Source organism: Thermobia domestica, chromosome 7 (genome assembly GCF_964235325.1).
Source record: "Thermobia domestica chromosome 7, izTheDome1.hap1.1, whole genome shotgun sequence".
Taxonomy (NCBI): domain Eukaryota; kingdom Metazoa; phylum Arthropoda; class Insecta; order Zygentoma; family Lepismatidae; genus Thermobia; species Thermobia domestica.
The window spans coordinates 288,936,913-288,957,409 of NC_137460.1; the positions used below are offsets into that span (position 1 = coordinate 288,936,913).

The following is a 20,497-nucleotide window of genomic DNA, read 5'->3' on the forward strand; positions in this document are numbered from 1 at the left end:
GACTGTTCTTTTTTTTACTGCAGATGGGCTAAGAAAACAACCAATCAGCGATCCAATAGGAATATTAATTACCTACATCCATGCTGTCATTTTCTTCGAACTTTCGTACAAATCAGTTTGTTTCTTCTGAATTTTTCAATTTTTCGGCACCGAATTTATTGTAACCTATTTTTCTCTTCGACCTAATTTCTGTTGGATATTCACTTCATCTGGTACAAGATTACGATAAGAAAAATAGTTTTCGAGATTAGACAGATATGTGATGCCGCTTGCTCGTATCATCTTTAGAAGTTCCCTTTTATTTAAGGACTTTTCCACATTCTGCTAACGCGAACGGCCTCTTATCTCGTGGATCTTCATATTAGTTTTCAGCTATCCTTTAATTTTGAAACCATTATCGCACAAAGATTATACAGGGCAATTAAAAAAGCAGAAATTTTTATAATTAAATAATTTCATGGAAGAAATGTTTTTAAAATATATTTTTCTCATATAATAGTAAAAAATGAATATGAATATACATACAGTACAATTTTGCAGTCTATTCATTACATTGTTCGTGGTTTAACGTAACATCTCAACTGGAATGTCGGCAACTGCTTCTCGGATTTTCGCTTTCAATTCTTCCATTATAACAGGTCGACTACGGAACACATTGCTTTTAAGATGACCCCACAAAAAATCTCGAACAGCTTGGATTTTGTCTGGTGTAAGAACGGTTCACACACGGCCTGGAGGTTTCTTTTCCATTGCCGAACCAGTTTGCTCGAAATTATGTATTCATGTTTTGACGGAACACGATCGTGACGTTCTAAATTAAAACGACGGGGGAATTCTCTACACGTGTGCCCCATCCATCCTGTCATTGCACGCTTTGATCACGAAAACACGTTGCGCGCCAATCCAATCATTCATGATAACTAGAGCAACCCACATTATGCTTTATTTTTTGTTTAATTATGCTTTATTGTTAATTTCAATGATTGTTTTAAATTAATCGTGTATAATGTATAATATTTACTTCATATGTTCTTCACATATTCCGACACCTATGCCCCCTTCAACCTACAATATGCCTCATTACAAGCTGGACTCCTAGCTGCTCGAAGAGCAAAAGAAAAAAAGAATAAATATAGCAATCTACTCGATAACTATTGCTTTGTCGCAATAGCAACTGAGTCTAGCGGTTCTTGGGAAGAAGGAGGCCTCAAATTTATAAAAGAAATCGGCCACCGTCTATCAATTAAATCAGGAGATAATCGAGCAAAAAGTTTCCTGATTCAACGCATAAGCATAGCCATTCAACGTGGGAACGTATCGGCAATAATGGGAACGTTACCCACCAGTAAAGAGCTAGAAGAAGTCTTTCTTCTGTAATTGCGTAGAAGGGAGGTTAAAAATAAAAACAGACATCATTGGTGCATCAATTTATGTAGCAACCGAGCAAGGAGTATGGAGAGACAGCTCACAGTCCATAAGTTTATATGAAAAATTACGGCATCAATGCTGTACCGTACGTCAAGACAGTGACATAATATGACAGGTTGGAGACTTGGAAAGCAGAAAATTTAGTATTACCTGCCGAACATTATGGGAACAAAGTACAGAATAGATATAATTACCGCTCCATATTCAGAGCATATGCCTGCTCTAATACATTTCACTAGATCTGGTCTATGAGACTATTGGCTTCCAAACACGGAATGAGTTTGAGTGAACACACACTCACTGCTGGAGTTGTGCAATAGGGAAGGAATAAGCTAACTGACTGCTACATAATTCCGAAACCAACAGAAGAATCAGTATTTGAGAAGTTAGGATTAATATACCTACCTCCAGAAGAAAGAGACCACTGATTGTACTAGCTTAGCTTTAATTTTAACTTATGTACATAGTTTGATATGTTATTGTATTGTTCTGATTCTAATATTTAAAAATTGTAACGTATATTAACCATGTTAATTAGTTATTTAATATCCGTATTTGATTAATTAATCGTTATTCATAAATTGTAAAAGTTCTGTAATTAATGCACAACCAAGAGTAAAAATTTACTTTGTTAAAGTATAATAACTTTACATTAAATACTCTAAATATCTTGATCTATTTATTAATATTTTATGCAACCAGTTTCTTACATATCTAATGAACTTTTTACTTAGTGCACTGTAAAGAGATAATCTTTACTCGAGTGAGTTTTTTTATCACATGTGTGCGCCTTAGAGGTGCATATATACAGAAAGGGAAAGTAAAAGATGCCACCAAAAAGTACAGGAAGTGTTCAAGTTCAAGAGGTACACATAACAATGTAGTATGGAGTTCTTGTGTACTATTCATTGTTGGCGAAAAGTTTACAGAAATAAAAATAAGCTTTTCATTGTTGCATTGTTATGTTCTCAATGATTTTGCATTATAAATATTAGTTTTTTTAAAATATTAATACAGTATGTTAAACTTACAGTTAAACAGAGTTTTCCAAGAATTGTTCTAATAAAATTTTCCAAGAATTGTGCTATATATTTTAAATTATGCTTTGTTGTCTAAAATTATGCTTTATTATGCTCTTAAAATTAGTTTCTTCTGGAACCTTAGACAACCAGAACCATGTTCAAGGTACCAACCATATGTGTAAAATGCTATTATGCTTTTTATGCCTTTGGGTTGCCCTAATGATAATTAAATGGCAGGGTGTCGTTGACAGGCTGGCGCATGTTATTCAGTGTTGCCAAACGTCCACTGTTGCCAACACAACTTTCAAAATTTCCCATTTCTTTGAATCACCCTGTATAAATAAACTATACGAATATGGAGGTTCAAGTTGTTTTTTGTGTTGAAGCTTTTCCCACATTTTTGACAATTAATTCCTTAGGACTAAATGAGATCAGATCTAAGATGATTCTCTAAGGAACTATATCTGCAGAATAGCTTTAGATAAATAGATCACGCATACTTCACTTCAGTTATGTGATTAAGTTGATGTGATTTGAATCACCTCGGACTGGGATTTTGAGAGGCTTATGTTGCAGTCGTTACAAAAGAAAATCTTTCAAGATAATCAGAATGGTTTTCCATATGATGTTTATAGAATGTCTCGGATTGAAATTTTGCACCATCTATTTCACAAGTAAAATAACTTTTTGCGTGTAGCTTTAAGTGCCTCTTAAACACGTTTGAAAGAGACTTTCTACCAGCATGTACCCTTTCATGAGCTATCAAAGTATCTTTGTTGCGTGATGCATAACCACAAAACTTGCACAGAAATTCTTTTACACGTGAATGAATTTTTAAGTGGTCAAGATATACACTTTCCCTACGAAACACTTCAGAACACTCACTGCAAGTATAATCTTCAACAGGGAAGTGACGTGCCATATGAGACTGTATATGCTTTTTCCTTGAGAAGCTAATATTGCATTCGTTACAAGAAAATTTTTCAGAATAATCAGAATGATTTTCCATATGGTGTTTGTAAAATGTCTCCGATAGAAATTTTGCTCCGTCTAGTTCACAAGTGAAATAATTTTTTGTGTGAAGCTTTAAGTGTTTCTTCACGTAATTCTGCTGCACCTCCTTTCCACACACTTCACAATGTACCTTCACCGAAGAATCAGGAGCAATATTTCCTTTTGCTGCCTCAGAGAAAGACGGTATAGCAAGATAGTTCTTTGAACTATTCGAGCTTTCGACATTAGTTCTCTCACTGCCTATATTTGTTATAGTCGTTGCAAATCTAGAAATAAAAGATAACTTTTAGTTACCTCTAACAATAAAATACAAAGTCATACAAATACGCATTAAAAATTACACTATTTTACAATAACACATCACATATAGCAAGAAGCATTACACCAAATTCGTCTGCGACAAAAAAAAACTGAAATCTATAGTTTACTATAGTACTTACGTTAAGAATTGATTATTTGTTCACTTTGCTCTACATTTTTATGCAACCTGGTTACAAGGAACAGGGCCTACTGCTTACGTGTGCTCCAATTACACCAGGAATTGAATCCAGAATTATCACATGGAAGACAGTAGATTCTGTCTCACTACTATCTTGCTTTTAGTAGAATTGAATTGTAGGGACGGCAGCTAGTTCTAGTTTGGAGCTAAATAATCAAAAATAAATTTTATCCCACTCAGAATATGCTTCTTGTAACTTTTTGAAAGATGTTAAACAAAAGGAAAATTAATATTTCCAGAAAGAGAATTTATCTTTGTAGTTTTATTAATCACATCTTTTAACCTCAAAACATATAAACCGTTTGTAACCAGGACTTTTGAGGAGGTTTCTATTTTAAAGTCATTATTATCTGACCTGCAAAAACGTTACTCGAAAATAAAAAAATACTGCACTTTGAAAATAAACATATATTATAATGATTTTACATGTGCACGGACTTACGCTTTGCGAAAGATTTTAACGTTAGAAGCTCTCCAAAAGGATTTTGTCAAATATGATACATTAATTAGCCGTCGAGCTATTAAGAATGATGGATAGAAGGACTAATTTTGTTTAGTGATTCTTTGAGATTGCTTTCAATAACGCATGTGACACATTTAACGTGATTAGGTTAACAGTTAAAGAAATTGAATTTTATTGTTTTCAAATGATCACATATAATCAACACTTCGTTATATCATCAACTACTATTTAATTTTTGGAAACAATTTTAATAGAGAAGTAAATTAGTTACACGACGAAATGAAGCATGGCCTAAGAGAGTTTGTCATATTTTGTAAGTATTTACAGCTTTCTTTCACAAAGAAATTATAGTAATTCTTTTTGTACATAAACAACCAGTTTAAAAAGAAGTCTGTTTCTAACTACGAACCCTTGTACTGAAAGTAAAAAATATACTCATTGTAACATGTTAAAGAAATTAGTTTTTCTCTGTTAAAAAACATTATTACTAGCGGCCAAAGTTTATGGCGGGATTTTGTGTAACTATTAAAACTTACGTTTCCTGAGACACCTGACCGGAAAGGTAGATGTCCATTACATTTTCCGAAGTGAAACTATGGTCCTTCTCTGTAAGAGAAACGGTGCTAGTTTCCGGTGTGAAAGTTGGTTAAGTTAAAATGGCCATAAAGTGATAAAATGATTTTTGAGATAGTTTCTTCGTCTGAAATACTATTAATAAGTAACAGTTGAGGTGAGGTGATTTTAGTTTAGCGTCCCTTTCAGCAGCGAGGCTATATGAGACGTGGACCTACTGATTAACGTGGAATCCGAACCACATGAGCTCCCGCCGGGAACCGAACCCGGGTCTCCCACGCCAAAGGCGCGTACGCTAACCGCTTAGCCACGAGGGAGCTCTAAGTAACAGTTGAAACTGTGTTAACTTCAAAATTGTAGTGCTTGGAAAGTTATAGTATGAAGTTACTATTTGCAATATAGTTATTCTGATACTGAAGTATAAGCAGCACCTTGTTGGAATCCATGTGGAATATTTCCAGGGAAGCGTTTGTAATTTCTGTTAAATTCTGTGTATTAGCCAATACTATGGATATCCGGATAAACAGACATTTTTTTATATTTAATTAAATTATATGCAACTTATTCTGGTAGTGAAATACAATAAGTAACAGTTGTTATTCAGTAAAGTTCTATTGACTATTGAAGTTCTCTTTTTCTGCTTAATGGTTAACGTTTTTCGTATTATGAAGAATAGTTTTCCACATGTCCACTTTCAGAACTTACGAGGCCCCATCACGGCGAAATTGAAATACCGCTAATTTTACAGTAATTATGTAATATCTTCAAATAGATAAAGATAATCAAATAGTGGAACAAGACATCCCTAGACAATATGATTTTACATGAGATACCGTTATCACCAGTCACTTATCTACTTTCGATTTCCACCCATTTAGGAACCCGGCATTTATTTTCGCGTTTCTACATGGCTGCAAACGAAAAGCTATTAAGTGACTCGTGATAATGGTACCTCATGCAAAATAATATTGTCTAGGGCGCTCTTGTTCCACATTTCGATTATCTTACGTCTATTTGAAGATATCACAGAATTACTGTAAAATTAGCGGTATTTTAATTTCGCAGTGATAAGGCCTATTAATCAGTTCGGATGTAGTTTAATGTTAAAAGGATTTTCTTTTCTTGAAAGCATTATTAAAGTTGCACAGTTAATATTGAAATTTAGTATTTCATTTGGAAGAACTACTTGAACTGATTCTTAGTGACTCTATAAACATATTCGTACGTAACATAAATTAAATCATGAATTTCAGTATCATTCAGCTGTTTATATATTTAATTTTTTGTATGAGTATTCTTACTCGGCACCAAACGTGTTTAACTTTATAGGAAGACACGTTACATTACGATGTGATTTGATCTTAATGCCACTTACCTGACGTACAAGGCGACAGGTTAAGTGGTCGAAAGCGACAAGTAATAATCTTATCGACGGAACAAATGAGATTAGGGTTTCCACTCATTATTTTTAATAATTTGACTAAATTAGCAATTTTGAAGTTTTGTATTATTATTTTTGTGTCTAACTTTTTACCTCATATTTACATTCTCAAGGGGTTCGGGTGTGCTAGAGCACGGAATATGCATATTTGAAGGCGGGTCTTACAGTGAGGAGTCTACAGGATAGGTCTGAGAGTGCGTGTAGTATCAGTCGTTACTAGAGAAAATTAATGAAGTTTTGAAAAAGAGTAACGTAGAAAAAGCATTGATAACTAGTGAAAGACAAGAGGAAACCAGCAATTTATATTTCCCAAGAACACGCAAGATAGAAATGGTTTTTTAAACTGAAATACTTAAAAATCGGTAAGCAGAAAACTCAGAATGCAACGCTTTTTTGGACAAGGGTCCTTAAACACAACTACGTAACAGGGAGCGTAGTCAGGTGCCTAAAATGGCATGTAAATTAGAGAAACTGAAGACAGAAGTATCTAGGTAGAACAATTCAACGTAGATTTACCTAGAATCACTATAGTAGAATGGAGAGATCAAGATGATTTCTAATCGGTTAGATTATTAACTCGCAAACAAGAGACGAATTCAGTATGGAAAGATAAATAATGAGTCTGAAAACAGGACGTCACAACATGTTACGCGACATGTATGGTAGTAAAACTAGCTGCCAAATAAAGGATAAAACTATCATTCAGAAATATATGCCAACGATCCCTGACGAAAATAAAGAAATAGACTATATATGTAACCCGAATGAAACCGGCATAAGCAAACCTTATTTTGGTACGGCATTTCAATGAAACAGCAGGAAAAAGCCTACAAGGGTTAGCACAATACGTAGACTCGTAAAGCTGAACGAAAAGGTACAAAACTGGGCATGAGAGTTTCAGTAAACACTCTGTTGAATAAATAAGCGCCCGATATTTGTGCGCTTGTAGAAAATGACAGTGAGCAACAAAGATTTTCAAGAGATTACATACTCGTTAAGGGAGGTTCAAAAACCAATTGAGCACATTGAAAGTAAGCCAGGAGCAAATCTGAAGTGACCACAACTTAGTAGTGTTCAAGAGTAAACTAAAATTTAAATGTTCGTTAACACACACACACATATATATATATATATTTCATTAATTCATAATAATAAAGGCGTAGCATGAATAACTCGATACAGTAAGATGACAAACAAAGAAACTCCAAAAAACGCTACACTCTTGAACTCAGGTGTTGAAAGTTCAAGAAGAAACTCAGAACATACAATAGTAGAAGAAGCAATGAAACAAGAAAATGAAACTATTTCCAACGATTTCAGTATAAAAAAAGGAAAAAAAAATAAGAAATCAGATCAATCGAAAATACCGAGATTGAAAGAGGGTGGATAAAGCAAAAATGTAAAGTGGAAACGATGTGAATATAGCAAGATTATATGTGGATTAAGGAGAACAATCGCACACAAAGACTAAAATGCAACTTACTAAAAATAAAGGAAGAAAAGATCCACAGATCAAACTGAAGTGAAAACTTGAAATATATTGCAAGACTAACGCGATGATGCACTTTATTGCGGAGAAACATAGAATACAGAAGAAAAGGCAACACAAAACTGATCCAGGATGCGGGAGGCAACACTTACATTAAGAGAATTGACAAGAAAAGGAATTTAATTGGAAAATCAACTTACGTACAATTTCTCGATTGAATAAAATTTCCATAATGTAAAATGGAATAAAATAAGATTCTGAATTCAGAAAAAAAAATTAAAGAGTGTAAAATAATATACAGGACGGTAAGATAATATAACCGCCACCAGGTTATAGAAGTATTTTTTGTGGACGCTCTGTATATTTCGTAAAGACAGTGATTATTTTTTCGATTTATACTTTATTCTGCGACGCAAATAAGTTCTTTCTTTGGTGGGAATTGCTTCCTTCCCACGCAACTGGACAAAGAAGTCTCATTGTTTTTTCATATATATATTTAAAACATTGCTTTTTGGTGAGAAAATTTCAGTGAGCCACAAACCTTCTCAGTGTTGCTCCCTGACTTGTATGCACCGTATATATTCTACTGTTATTTGGAACTGAATTAAGTGCTTTCTTTAATCGCATATGGAAATATTGCAGTAGAGTAGAGCAGGCTAGACCAGAACAGGCATTCAAGTAACAGACTGGCACCAGCCTCATAGCTTTTGCAGTTCCTTATCTGTACTTTCTCACGCCCGAGTTATCGTAATGTCTCGAGCATTGTGGACAGTTGACTAAAATTAACACAAATCCTTTTCCGTATTGTTTGTATGTGCATACAAGTGATTTAACTGAGTGGTTTTTGGAATGACTGCCAACACTCTTCAGTCGACCATTGCAGCTCGTACCTTGAGCTTTGGTGCTCAGGGAGTTTGACTCCGGTATTGTGTGCAGCCACCACGCAGGTTGCGTCGGGAATTAAGTATGATTTTGTGTTAAAGGGCACAAACTATTAGCCGGCGAAGGACGTTTTCTTACGGCTAGCCCCAACTAGTGAAGTCCCAGGTTCATAAACCTTGTTATAAAGTTATAAACGCGCCCTCCAACATCAGCATTCCACATCGGAAATTATTTCGCTGAAGACTCACGCCGACTCTCCAGGACTGTTTGGAGTAGCAACCAGGGTACTACGTGGGATTACCCCGGAGATCTTTTTCCCCCAGTGCGTCAATGGTGTGAGAGAAAAGCATTTGCAGTCAAATCTGAATGATAATCTCATATATATAATCTCATATATATATATATATATATATATATATATATATATATATATATATATATATATATATATATATATATATATATATATATAAAGGGCTACAGTGCATTATAAAGGCAAAGTGTGATTTTAGTGATGAAGATTATTATACATATTCTGTGTTAAGTGTTGTGTTTATTTCTCTTCGTTATTTTTTTATTTAATAGTATTCTAATAAATAAGTATAGTGTTATTTAATCCAGTGTGTTTTTGTTGTTTGTGTGAATGATGTTTGTGTGCGTTATGGTCTGGATGACCGTCTGATCGTCCGTGAGGTTTTCAGGACAAAACATCCGAACCTTTGCGCCTAATGCTCATATCATCATTGAGACCGACGAGCGATTTGGAAACAATTTGTAACTCCTTCTTGGAGAGGTCTTTCATTATCCTATCCAGGTAAGTTCAGGTCTCAGCAGAACACTTATTGGCAGGACCACGGAGTACAGAACCACGAACAGAGACTGGACCTCAAAATGGTTACAAATAAATGGCAGCCCGAACAGCAACCCGACACCCGGGTGGTTACAATAATACACTAACAAACCGGAGAAAATTAACAGACAAGAAGGAGGAAGTTTTAATTTTTACATTATTTGGTGTATTTTAATACCTCATTTGTAATACTTTGATTTGAAACACATCTTTTAAAGTTTTATTATGCATATTTGATGTACAGTATGTGTCGACCATTGACAATATATATCACGGGGACAAATAACCTTGCTGACGACGCCCTTGTTAAACTATAATAATGTATTCATTCATTGGAAAGCGACCACTTCGCTCCCATTTGTAAGTTATTGCATCTGTTGGATGAGGCTTTCTCTGTAGTCCCTTGAACCGACAGGGATATCGTTTCGTGTTTGTGAAAAATTCGGCATTATAACAGCTCTGTCGCAGCGTTTTCAACGTCTCTCACCTCATAACAGTGCAGCCTTCGATCCACGCTTTTTTCAAAGTTTCTCCTTAATGTTATGTTTGTCGGTGTATTATTTTACTACCTTGCACATCTTGTTCAAAGAACAAACGTAACAATTGAATAAGAAGAGAGAAACACTGAATGTTTTTGATACAAAATATCTCGCAACATAGTATAGTATGATTTTTCTGAGGAAAAAACATCTAAGGATGTGCGATATATCCTTCAAATAAAAGGAATAAATAAATGAAGTAGTAAAAGAGTTTAAAGATCAAACTTACATTTTGGTCCCTGGCAATCTTGCATTACCACTTGATTCTACAACGCTGGTTCCACTGCCAGAGATATCCATCGAACTGTCTACAGGCATATTATCACTATAATCACCACCTTCTCTTGCAGTTTTAACGTCATCATCAAACGAAATGACAATTCCATCTTCCTCTATAATATTATCTCCTTTTGAAAGTACCGTATCTGAGTAACTGATATCATCAAATTCATGACTCAAGACACACTCACTAATTTCTACATCTGTATCATCTTCACTCTTCACTATGCTTCTAGCATCTTCATTATTTAGTACACTGCCACTAAAAGCCAATGTCGTTGAGTTTGGTGAAACATTATTTAAGTCTGTTGTTACAGATTGTGTTATTGAGGAAACAGCTTTTCTTCTTTCATCACTACTACTTACAATCTGTTGTGAAATTCCTTGACACGCATTCAACGAGTCCGTCTCATCTACATTCTGATCCAGATTTTCTTTATTGGCTCCTGATGGTTCCATGTGAAAAGCATGCTCCAATTCATCAGGGTCAGCCTTCACAAATACACGATATGAGGATACTTCCAATTCATCGCACGCTTCAGGATTTAAGTCATTCTGAAAACAAGGAATTAAATGAGTTTTCAACATTTAGTAGGCACACGTAAATAACAGTAATAAAAATCCTACATCAAGATACTTCCTACAATTTCTACGCATAAATTGGCTACATTTAAAAATGAATCTTAGAATATACTCTTATTTCAACATGGTATAGTGTAGCCATTTGATATAAACGCCCCAATCTATAAAATGTGTACTGCTACATCGATTTGTTGCTTTTGAGTTCCATAAGTAATTCGTACAGATAGTAGCAAAGTACATGTATAAAACTAAATCCTGCTTTTGATGGAATATGTGAGATAATTAAATAATAAATAAATAAAAGAAATAATCTCCACATTAATATGAAGCAAATTAATTCTATTTCTCCGTTTTTAAAAATGTCGGGAAGGGGCAATTTTTGCTTCGCAAAGCAGTTCCTAAATTTAGTCTTATTTAAGTTCTAATTTACTTCTATAAACCTTGCTCCACAAGTTCCAACTTTCTCTCACAGCACTTAAAGACCTACATCAAAACATTAAGCTCGTAAGGCTCGCAAAGAGTCTGTTTACTTCAATTACTATACCAATCTCATTATTACTATAATTTAGTAATCTGTTTATTGGAATAGATAACTAGCGCGTTTATCTCGGCCTAGTTTCTTAATGGGTTGATCCATTAACACATTCACGTGTAATAGTCTTGGGCGACTATTCCTCCGCAGATAGCTCGGGTCCCATGATCTCGATATCTTTGTTTTGGATGTCTGACAAAGTAGAATATCTGAAACCCCTTCCAACAGTTATATAGAAATGGGTGCTACAAGTAACGATGATTATCCATACACCATTTATTCATAAATTTAAGTTTGGTGTAACACTACTATGCAATCGTTAGAACATTTAACAGTTACGATTACACATACTTCTAGTTGAAAATATTTACATATTCTTCACCCTTAATACAAATGCACTTCAAATCATTCATACGTGATCCTCTTTATTATCTTTTTCTCCTACTTCATACCTCTGTCTCTTTTCCACGTGGGTTCTCCTTCCATATTGCAAAAATGGGATCATACGTCATCCTTTTGACAGCTGGAAATTACTGTTTTACTCTCTCTCTAACATTGGCCACCTGTAAATGTTCCGAATAATAAAAGTTGAATTATCTTCTTAATACTTACCCGTTTATCAGCAACAGCTTCGGTCTGGAACACTCGAGTAGACAACATTCTCATCAGGTAGCTTTCAGACTGATGACACATCTCTCGAAATTTATCGAAACTATCTAATTTATTTGCACATGGCTCGCAAATGGTGTTAGGGAGGCCATCCTCTGGAGAAACCTGTGAAAAGAAGAGGGTACGTTTTAGTCCTGGAGCCAGTAACACTTCTGTATGGAAGTCATTGGAGGGAGAAAATTATTGTTGGATTGGTTAATTGGACGCTTAAGAAGGATAAAGATCTTGGGTAGACACTCCTCAACTCCCTACTTTTTCACGAATGACGTCATACAAAATGGCCGCCTGATAACACTCATATGGCTTAAAGTATCCAAATGGAACGTCCTAGAGACCTGAAAATGAAGTATATCTATCAGAATTTGATCCCTATTATGACTTGGGATTCATATATATATATGTATATTAGTATAGTCTATGTATATTAAAACTTTATAGAGTGAATTGTGAATAACAATTTCCTAATGCATCCATTATTTTTTTTCAGGAGTTAATTAAAAAATGGATCCAATTAAACTCACAAGGCTTGACAATAGTGCAGGTTCTACAATAGACGCCTCTTCAGTTAGAACTATTATTATTTCCAATATTGCTGACAATTCTGATAATACAATGGAAAATGGACGTCAGAAAATCAGAGACAATTGTTATAAGAAATAACATAGTAAAGAAAATATTGTCAAGCATTTCTCCTAACGTACCATTTTACTATGTCAGCTATTTACTATTACGAATGTTCCAAACAGTATTGCCACAAGAAAGCTTTGGAATAATGTGTTAAAAGACAGACCGTGAACAGGCACGTAGGCAGGCTTTAATAATAGAGGGGGGGTCCGTGACGAAATATTGCGGTTATCACGCCAGGGGCTCGACCATTCTAAACTATTTTACTGTAAACATATATTGGTTCGTTTAGCCAGGATTTCGTAATGCTGGGGGGGGGGGGTTAACATGAAATACTCTGGTTACACACCAGGAGCTCGATCAATCTAAACTATTTTAGTGGCAACACGTATATTGGTTTGTTAGGACAATAAAATGAGAATATGCTAGTAAGTATTTCAATAATGAACTATCTCTTGAGTAAAAGAATATAAAAATGTATTGAAAAAGATATAATATTCCGAGTTTCTTAAGTTCTTCTTAGAGTCTATCTGATCGAATGGGTTTCTCGATCATCATCTGTTGTCCATAGGATTAACATGGAGCTAGATGGAATTTGGAATGCCCCGTTACAATAATATTCATTTTCAACTTGATCCCCTCCCCCCCACACACACAGTTTCCTCTACACAAAGCTCCTCATAAGAAAGAGTAACCATACGCTTGCTGTAGCTTCATATTTTTAACGCTTCTTCTTCTTTTTCTCGTTTCCTATTGTTTCATCCTTCCTTAATTTTTTACATTTCTGGTTCCGAAGGGGGGTCCGGACCCCCTCCCCCGACCCACCCCTTGGCTACGTGCCTGCTGTGAAAGATTGTGGATGATGGTGTACTTGTGTCTTCAAGTGCGAATCCACTTAAATCTTCAAGAAAGAGGTCTGTCTCGACAATCAAGTTCTAGTAGTATTCGGACTTTTAGCTTAATTTATAAAAAAGTGAACAGCCAATTCTGAAACAGTAGTCTATTATTAGATTCTCTGTATACCACTAAATTATTATTGTGTATCTAGACTTTTCTTCAGATGCCTTGTGAACTTTCACAGAGGGTGAATTATAATAATATTTCCACGAAGTAACATGATTGTATCAGTTACGTGATGACTAGATTCCGGATTTTAGCATATTTGCATTTTTTTTCCTGATGTGAAATTGATATGCACTTTAAACAGAAAATCGTTTCAGCTGTTTTCGCATAAAATAGCAGTTTTATAGTGCATATATGTGCATATTTTGGAGGTTAATGCATGTTTATATCGTTACTCCACATAAATGCATATTTAAAGAAATGGTCAAATTGATAATATTTAACGTCCAACAACTTTCTTTATAAATGGAATTTTAAGTCTCTAGTATAAATAAACTCAAGACCTAGAAATGGTTAATTCTTGTCAGTATAGAATATCTTCCAAGATCATGGAGAATAAGAAAGGGTAAGTGATTCACCCTCCCAGCAATGAGCCATAACTGTCACCTGCTTGGATGAAGATATAAATTACGGTTTAAGTCATATACAAAAAGATTTCCCCGTCACCGATCTCGGAACTTAAAGATGCTACTGTTGTGTGTTTGAATTTGAAATTCAGTGGTTCTGTGGTAGTATAAGAATGCAGAAAGAAAAATTTCTAAGAGCTATCTTCTGAAACAATGGATTGAAGGAGACGAGACGTTAACAATTCGAGGAGAATTACTATATTTTGCAAAGTGTGTGCTAAACAAGTAAGTAATATTTGCAAAGCAAGCAACCTTATTTTCAAAAGAGGACATTTCCATTTAGTTCGACAGCAAAAACTCAAAACTTCAGCAGCGTATTTTCTGACCTCGTTATATTTTTATAGCAGTTAGAAGACTGGTAAGGAGTTTATACAACTATGAAACACAATATATGTGTGTTTTTGGCGTACTCTGATAGAGTTCATCTCAAAGAAAACGTTCAAAAGTATTTCGAGAAGAAATGAAAACCTTTTTGAAAATAAGCTCTTCAATCAATCAAAATAGTTGCTTTACAAAATCAAAGACTTGTCGCAGCGCTTACTTTCTGAGATAAATTACCGAGTTTTCCTTTAAGCGAATTTATCAGAGTATTTGAATTCAGACTAATGTTGCTTTCATATGCGTTTCGGTCTCTCGAAACAACTTTCCTACTAACATGTAAGTCTTCTGTTATGTTTTCAATAACTTTACCTTCTTCCCATTCATGTGTTACTATGCATTGTAAAGCATTGCTATTTGAAACGGACAATATTACACTAGAAGAAAATATTCTAGATTCATATATAATTGGATACAAAAAGTCGTTTCGAGTTGAATTATTCTCTTCTAAACAAGAACAAGGTTTGAAGACAGACTCTTAATAGTGTTAATATTACCTTCAACGGAACCCTTATTAAATGGAAATATTTCTCCGTCTTATGAATTTAGAGGTAAAAAATGTGTTTAATTCCCGTGATTATGCGAAACCTGTGTTGCGAACATCAGATATTAAAATAAGCTTTTTAAAAGAAATTTTCAACTTCCGGAATACAGCGTTTAGAAAATCTTTTGCCATTCTGTGAGAGGTTAGATATATGAACTGCGCTGTCTGTAAAGGTCTTCGTGTACTTATACCTTAGTTACGTATTTAACTTTTAGTCACAAAGCCCGTTCTGTCATTAAGGCCGTAGATACCGTGCGAGCTTTTGAACGAAGCGCAATTTAAGTAGAGTTATTCAAATACCAGTAACTCATTCTCTAGTTGATCAAGAGATATGGAACAACAAGCATAATATACGCAATAGATCAAAAGGAAGGCAAAAGTAGAAGTAAGAATGCGGGAAAGGGCACAGAATCTATTTTTTGTCTTGTCTTTGAAAACCGTATGTTGTCCCCCACTATAAGGTTTATGTGCATTAATTCGTAGCACAAATATATACCATGATTGAATACGGTATGTATAGAATTTTGGTTTATCTCACTATGTCCATTATATGTATGCACATTCTTAAATTTCTTTGTTAGATCTAACTTCGTTAACCAGAAAACATTAGCGGATATTTTTGAGAGTCCAGTTGAATTTCGAAAGACAGGTTTTACTATAATCTATGCCAGAAATGTTTATTCATTTCTCTCAGCAAATTTATTTTTTACTTACAGATTCACTGACAAACGCAGAAGGTTTTTTTGTCAGAAAATGTCGAAAACTTCATACTTGTGTACTGTAGTATGAATGCGTCATAGTTATACACCAAGTACATGTAGTTCAATTAACAAAACATTTTTTTTTCCTGAAGGTGTAATAAAAATTCTCATTTAACTTTAGTTTTTGATTAGTGAATATTCGCATTGGTGCATGCACTTTTTAGTGCATATTCGCATAATTTCGTGATTTTTAGCGAATACTTTGCCGTTTTTTACTGAATATCGATCCGAAGTGTAGCGATGACACCGTATTCTTAATCGGCACGATACATTTATTAGATTCATTTTAATTTTACTTCTATCTATTAGCCCCTTCTGAAACTACCAAAATAGTTATTTTGTGACTAAATTAAACCTGCAGTATATTTTTCTTTTTAATGATCCAATGACCCTTAGGGCAAGAAGAGCTTACAAACTAGATTGCACATTCTTTACGAAGTTAACTTTCTGTACATAAAAAAACTACAGGTGCATATTAAGTTTATGTACACCACATTTTGCAAAATTTACAAAGCTGAACACTGTACAGAAAGACATCTTTCTAAGCAACAAATTTCTGCAGGTGATTGATTGAAACAGTATGTAATACAGATCTTTAATGTTTACAATGCAATACAATGCTTGAATTAGAAAGTGCATATGGAAAGGATTGTATTATATACTACGCTATTTTTCTGACAGCGTAAATTTCTGCACAATATACAAGAAACCTATTTTATTTTACCAGTGTAACGTTACTACTGTAAAATCATTACAAATACTATAGGAACTCATATCATATCGAAAGCGTTAAGTTCCGCTAAGCCCCACTAACCCAAGTCACTCCTAAGGAAGTGAACAAAACCTAATCCATTCATAAATTGTGTCATGTTGAAAAGGTAGCAGAGGTCAACGGTATATACTGTAAAAACCCACATTACCATACTTGTAAATGTAGCAAACATGCACAAAAATGAACAACTTTACTACCGCTAACGATAAACCTATCCGACAAGTAAGGCATCTAGTGACATGTACACCATGTTTCCGCTACCATCGGAGCACTCCTCCAGCATGCCTTGCTCTCAATCGATTAGATAACATTGATATTTTAGTGCCACCTAACACAAGTTGGTTAGTTCCTTGTACTGTAATTTCTCTGTGGTGTGTAAGTACACTGCATTTGTACGAAAATTGTAAAATACTTCTAATTTTTCTACAATTCCTTCTGAAGGCCCTCTTGAACTTTATCTATGGTGATTTATTGTCATGTCCCCCACTACAAATATTTTGAAGAACACTAAGAAAATTAGGGTTATGTACCTAAACTCAACCTGCACGGAGCTACTTACCAAATTATGGGTACACGAGCAGACGGTTCTACCAAAAACAAAACAAAATTTATAAGTAAAATACGATGTGAAAAACTTTTCGTAAAAGAAGTAGAGTGTGAATATAAGTAATTTCTGTCAGTGCATAGTATATTGTAATAAATTTTGAATGGGGTGAACGTATTCTAAGTGTAACTATTTACTGAAGCGGGCGGTCGAAGAATACAAGAATGTGAAGAAGGTGGACACAAACGGCAGGAATGTTCAGATCGTGTGTTAGCAACGGACGTTTGCGATGGATATAATATAAACTTTTTTTTTTCTTACAAAGATCTGTGTGATATAGAGAATAGAATTATAAAGTTTCACAGCATCATGGTATGATAAAGTGTAAAATTAACTATGCAAAGCGTGGAAAAGAAGTAAAAATTTAAATCAGGCATAAATACGATGTAAAACATTTTTCGTTAAAAAGAAATGAAAATGTGAATATAAGTAATTACCGTCAGTGCACAACATATCGAAATGAAATTTGAGTAATAGTGAAAGTATCACATATGTAAATGTACTCTTCCAATACCCTCATTCTGCGTATACCACCGTCACTGACGCGCAATCTCCCTACGGACGCACCCCCGTCGTTGCCGCTCGTGCCCGCCCGCTGCTCTCCTGCTTTAACCCGGTTAGATAGCATTCGTGCTTTTTAGTGGCCAATTGCAGAAGTTTGATACTAACTATTGATAATAAACCACCTGGAAGTCAATCTGAATGTAGTAATGAAGCTCCGCATTTATTGCATGCTCTGATAAAAGAAATACAAAGCCTTACCCTAACCCAAAAATGTAAGAAATATGTGAAAATTTGGTAGAACCGTCTGCTCGAGTAATGCCCAAGCCACGCCTCACTATTACCGTTATACTTACTGTTAGGGACAGACAAATAACAATTTTTTGAATATAGTTTCTACTACAATGATGTGTATCAAATATATTCATAGCTGGAATTTCACCCAACTTCTCCAAGCAGAAACGACATAAATTCTCTAAACTGCTCATCGTATAGTCTACTTCACATGAATTATCTATCTTTTTTTATAAGCTATTTACATTTGAGTGAACAATTCGAAAACTGAATTGAAAATCAACCCGCAAATATAGGCAAACATTGTGATTTGATTTTGACAGAACACCAGCTGATTCTCTCTCACTCCCTCATTGTTTTGATCCTCCAATGAGCAATCCAATCGGTCAAATAGGAGTTGATACAGTATAGAATGGATACAGAAATGTAATGCTAACACACAATACTACCAATCACTTTAGGCGGAACTATAACGAAGATAATATATACTACACACTGCTACAAATAAGGAGGGCAGTCCATGGTTGTGCAGGGACGGCGCTAAGGGTGGGCGGGGGTGGGCAACCGCCCACCCGATGGATGGCCTCGCCCACCCATCCGCCCACCCCAACAGAACAGGGGTGTCATTAAGGGGGTACAGGAGGGGTCAATTGCCCCCCGCAAGATTTTGAGAAATACATATACTTTATCGATTGTCTACTAATATACTAGTGCAAACTGTGAAAGTCTGATAATGTTGGTGTTCTTGCCCCCTCAAGCGAAGTCTGAAATGACACCCCTGCAACAGAAGGAGAATAATAAAGGTGACCAGTGCCGGATTTAGGTTTGATGGGGCCTAAGCTATTGAAGATAATGGGGCCAATTTATTTCTAGCATTCTTTTTCAGCGACAAAATTTTGCCTTTTCTGTTTGAATATATGCTATATGGTAATTTATGGACCTAATACATATCTATTAAGTAAATACGTTTTCGTGTATATTTCGTTAACTTAACTTACTGTTTTGAATACATTACAGAAAAACTGTAAAATTTGTAAAATTAGCGGTAGTTTAATTTGGTACCAATAAAGTCCCTTGCCGATCTTTTTGCACCAACTATGATCCACGCTCCACGTCATGCTTCTACAATATGTGGAGACCGCATCATTTCTCATTTCAAGTTGTTTCTATTCAGTTGGGTAAAGTTTGAAACGTTTCCAGGGATCCGTGTAAGTAAATACAGTCTAAATATCATCCAGGGTAGGTAATTACTGCCTGAAGCTTAACTAATCGCGTGAGCTTTTTCCAGGTCAGGTCACTGGAGTAACTCAAAATGGAATGCAACCCTCGAAGATTACACAAGGTGTAATACGACACAAATTCGCTGGAACCAGAGGCGAACTTAGAAGGTTAAAACTGGAGAAGGGGCATCTAAAACCCAGATTATGATAGGTATATCGTGAGTTTACTCTAAACTTTCAAAAATATCTAAGTAATGGCTTCAATTATTTTTGTCATTCAAAAAACTGGGATCGTAGACCTCTCCGGCCCCTGGCTAGATACGTCTCTGGCTGAAAATCATAAAAACATCGTTAAAAAACCTAACTGTTGCACTAAAATTATTATAAGCCCTATAACTGTAGGTAGCGTCTTTTTACTGCGACGTGAAAAGATATTGGTACCTTGCCTTGCTATGTAGTAACCAATGGCGTATTTAGAGGGTGGCTTCCGAGCTTAAGCCCCCCCCCCCGAAATCACTTAATATATAAAGTAAATGAAATATCTTGCAGAATTTTCACATTTCCAGGCAAAGCCTTCCCCGAAAGTTAGCAAAGCCCCTCCCGAAACAAAATCGTAAATACGCCACTGGTAGTAACTAGTGCCGATAACCTAATGGATTCAGCCTGTTGCATACTAACTTACACAAGGTAAATTCAGGCAGTTCTGAACGTAACAATACATAAAATACTGTTAATATATACAAACGAACGACCCATATGCCTAGAACGAATGGATGAAATCACTACGATTCGTGCTCCTATTCTTTCCTTTAGTCAGGGGCGGATCCATTCTGAATGTTTAGGGGGGGCAGTCGTTCGAAGTCAATAGGTTTTATTTTACGTTTATAATACAAAGGTGAAAATTCTTAGGATAGGTTTTATTTTTAAAATAAAAACATATTCAATTCTGGGGGGCGATCGCCCCCTGGATCCGCCCCTGCCTTTAGTGATCCATTATTGCACTCTATA

At 35.2% G+C, this 20,497-nt stretch overlaps 1 protein-coding gene across 4 annotated transcripts; it reads right to left on the minus strand.

Moving 5' to 3' along the window:
• Nucleotides 1-444: 444 nt before the first annotated feature.
• LOC145691017 (uncharacterized) lies at nt 445-18,653 on the minus strand. 4 transcript variants are annotated; one of them, XM_081766552.1, is made up of 4 exons: nt 18,515-18,653; nt 12,206-12,367; nt 10,430-11,034; nt 445-3,730 (listed from the first exon to the last, which is right to left on the minus strand). In XM_081766552.1, exons 2-4 carry the CDS (start codon nt 12,284-12,286, stop codon nt 3,016-3,018), a joined length of 1,401 nt encoding a protein of 466 aa, XP_081622678.1. In that variant the 5' UTR covers nt 12,287-12,367; nt 18,515-18,653; the 3' UTR covers nt 445-3,015. The 4 variants fall into 4 exon arrangements, with proteins under 4 accessions (XP_081622678.1, XP_081622679.1, XP_081622677.1 ...); XM_081766553.1 differs by lacking the exon at nt 18,515-18,653 and adding an exon at nt 17,912-18,307; XM_081766551.1 differs by having other exon boundaries at nt 446-3,730; nt 18,423-18,637.
• Nucleotides 18,654-20,497: the final 1,844 nt, after the last annotated feature.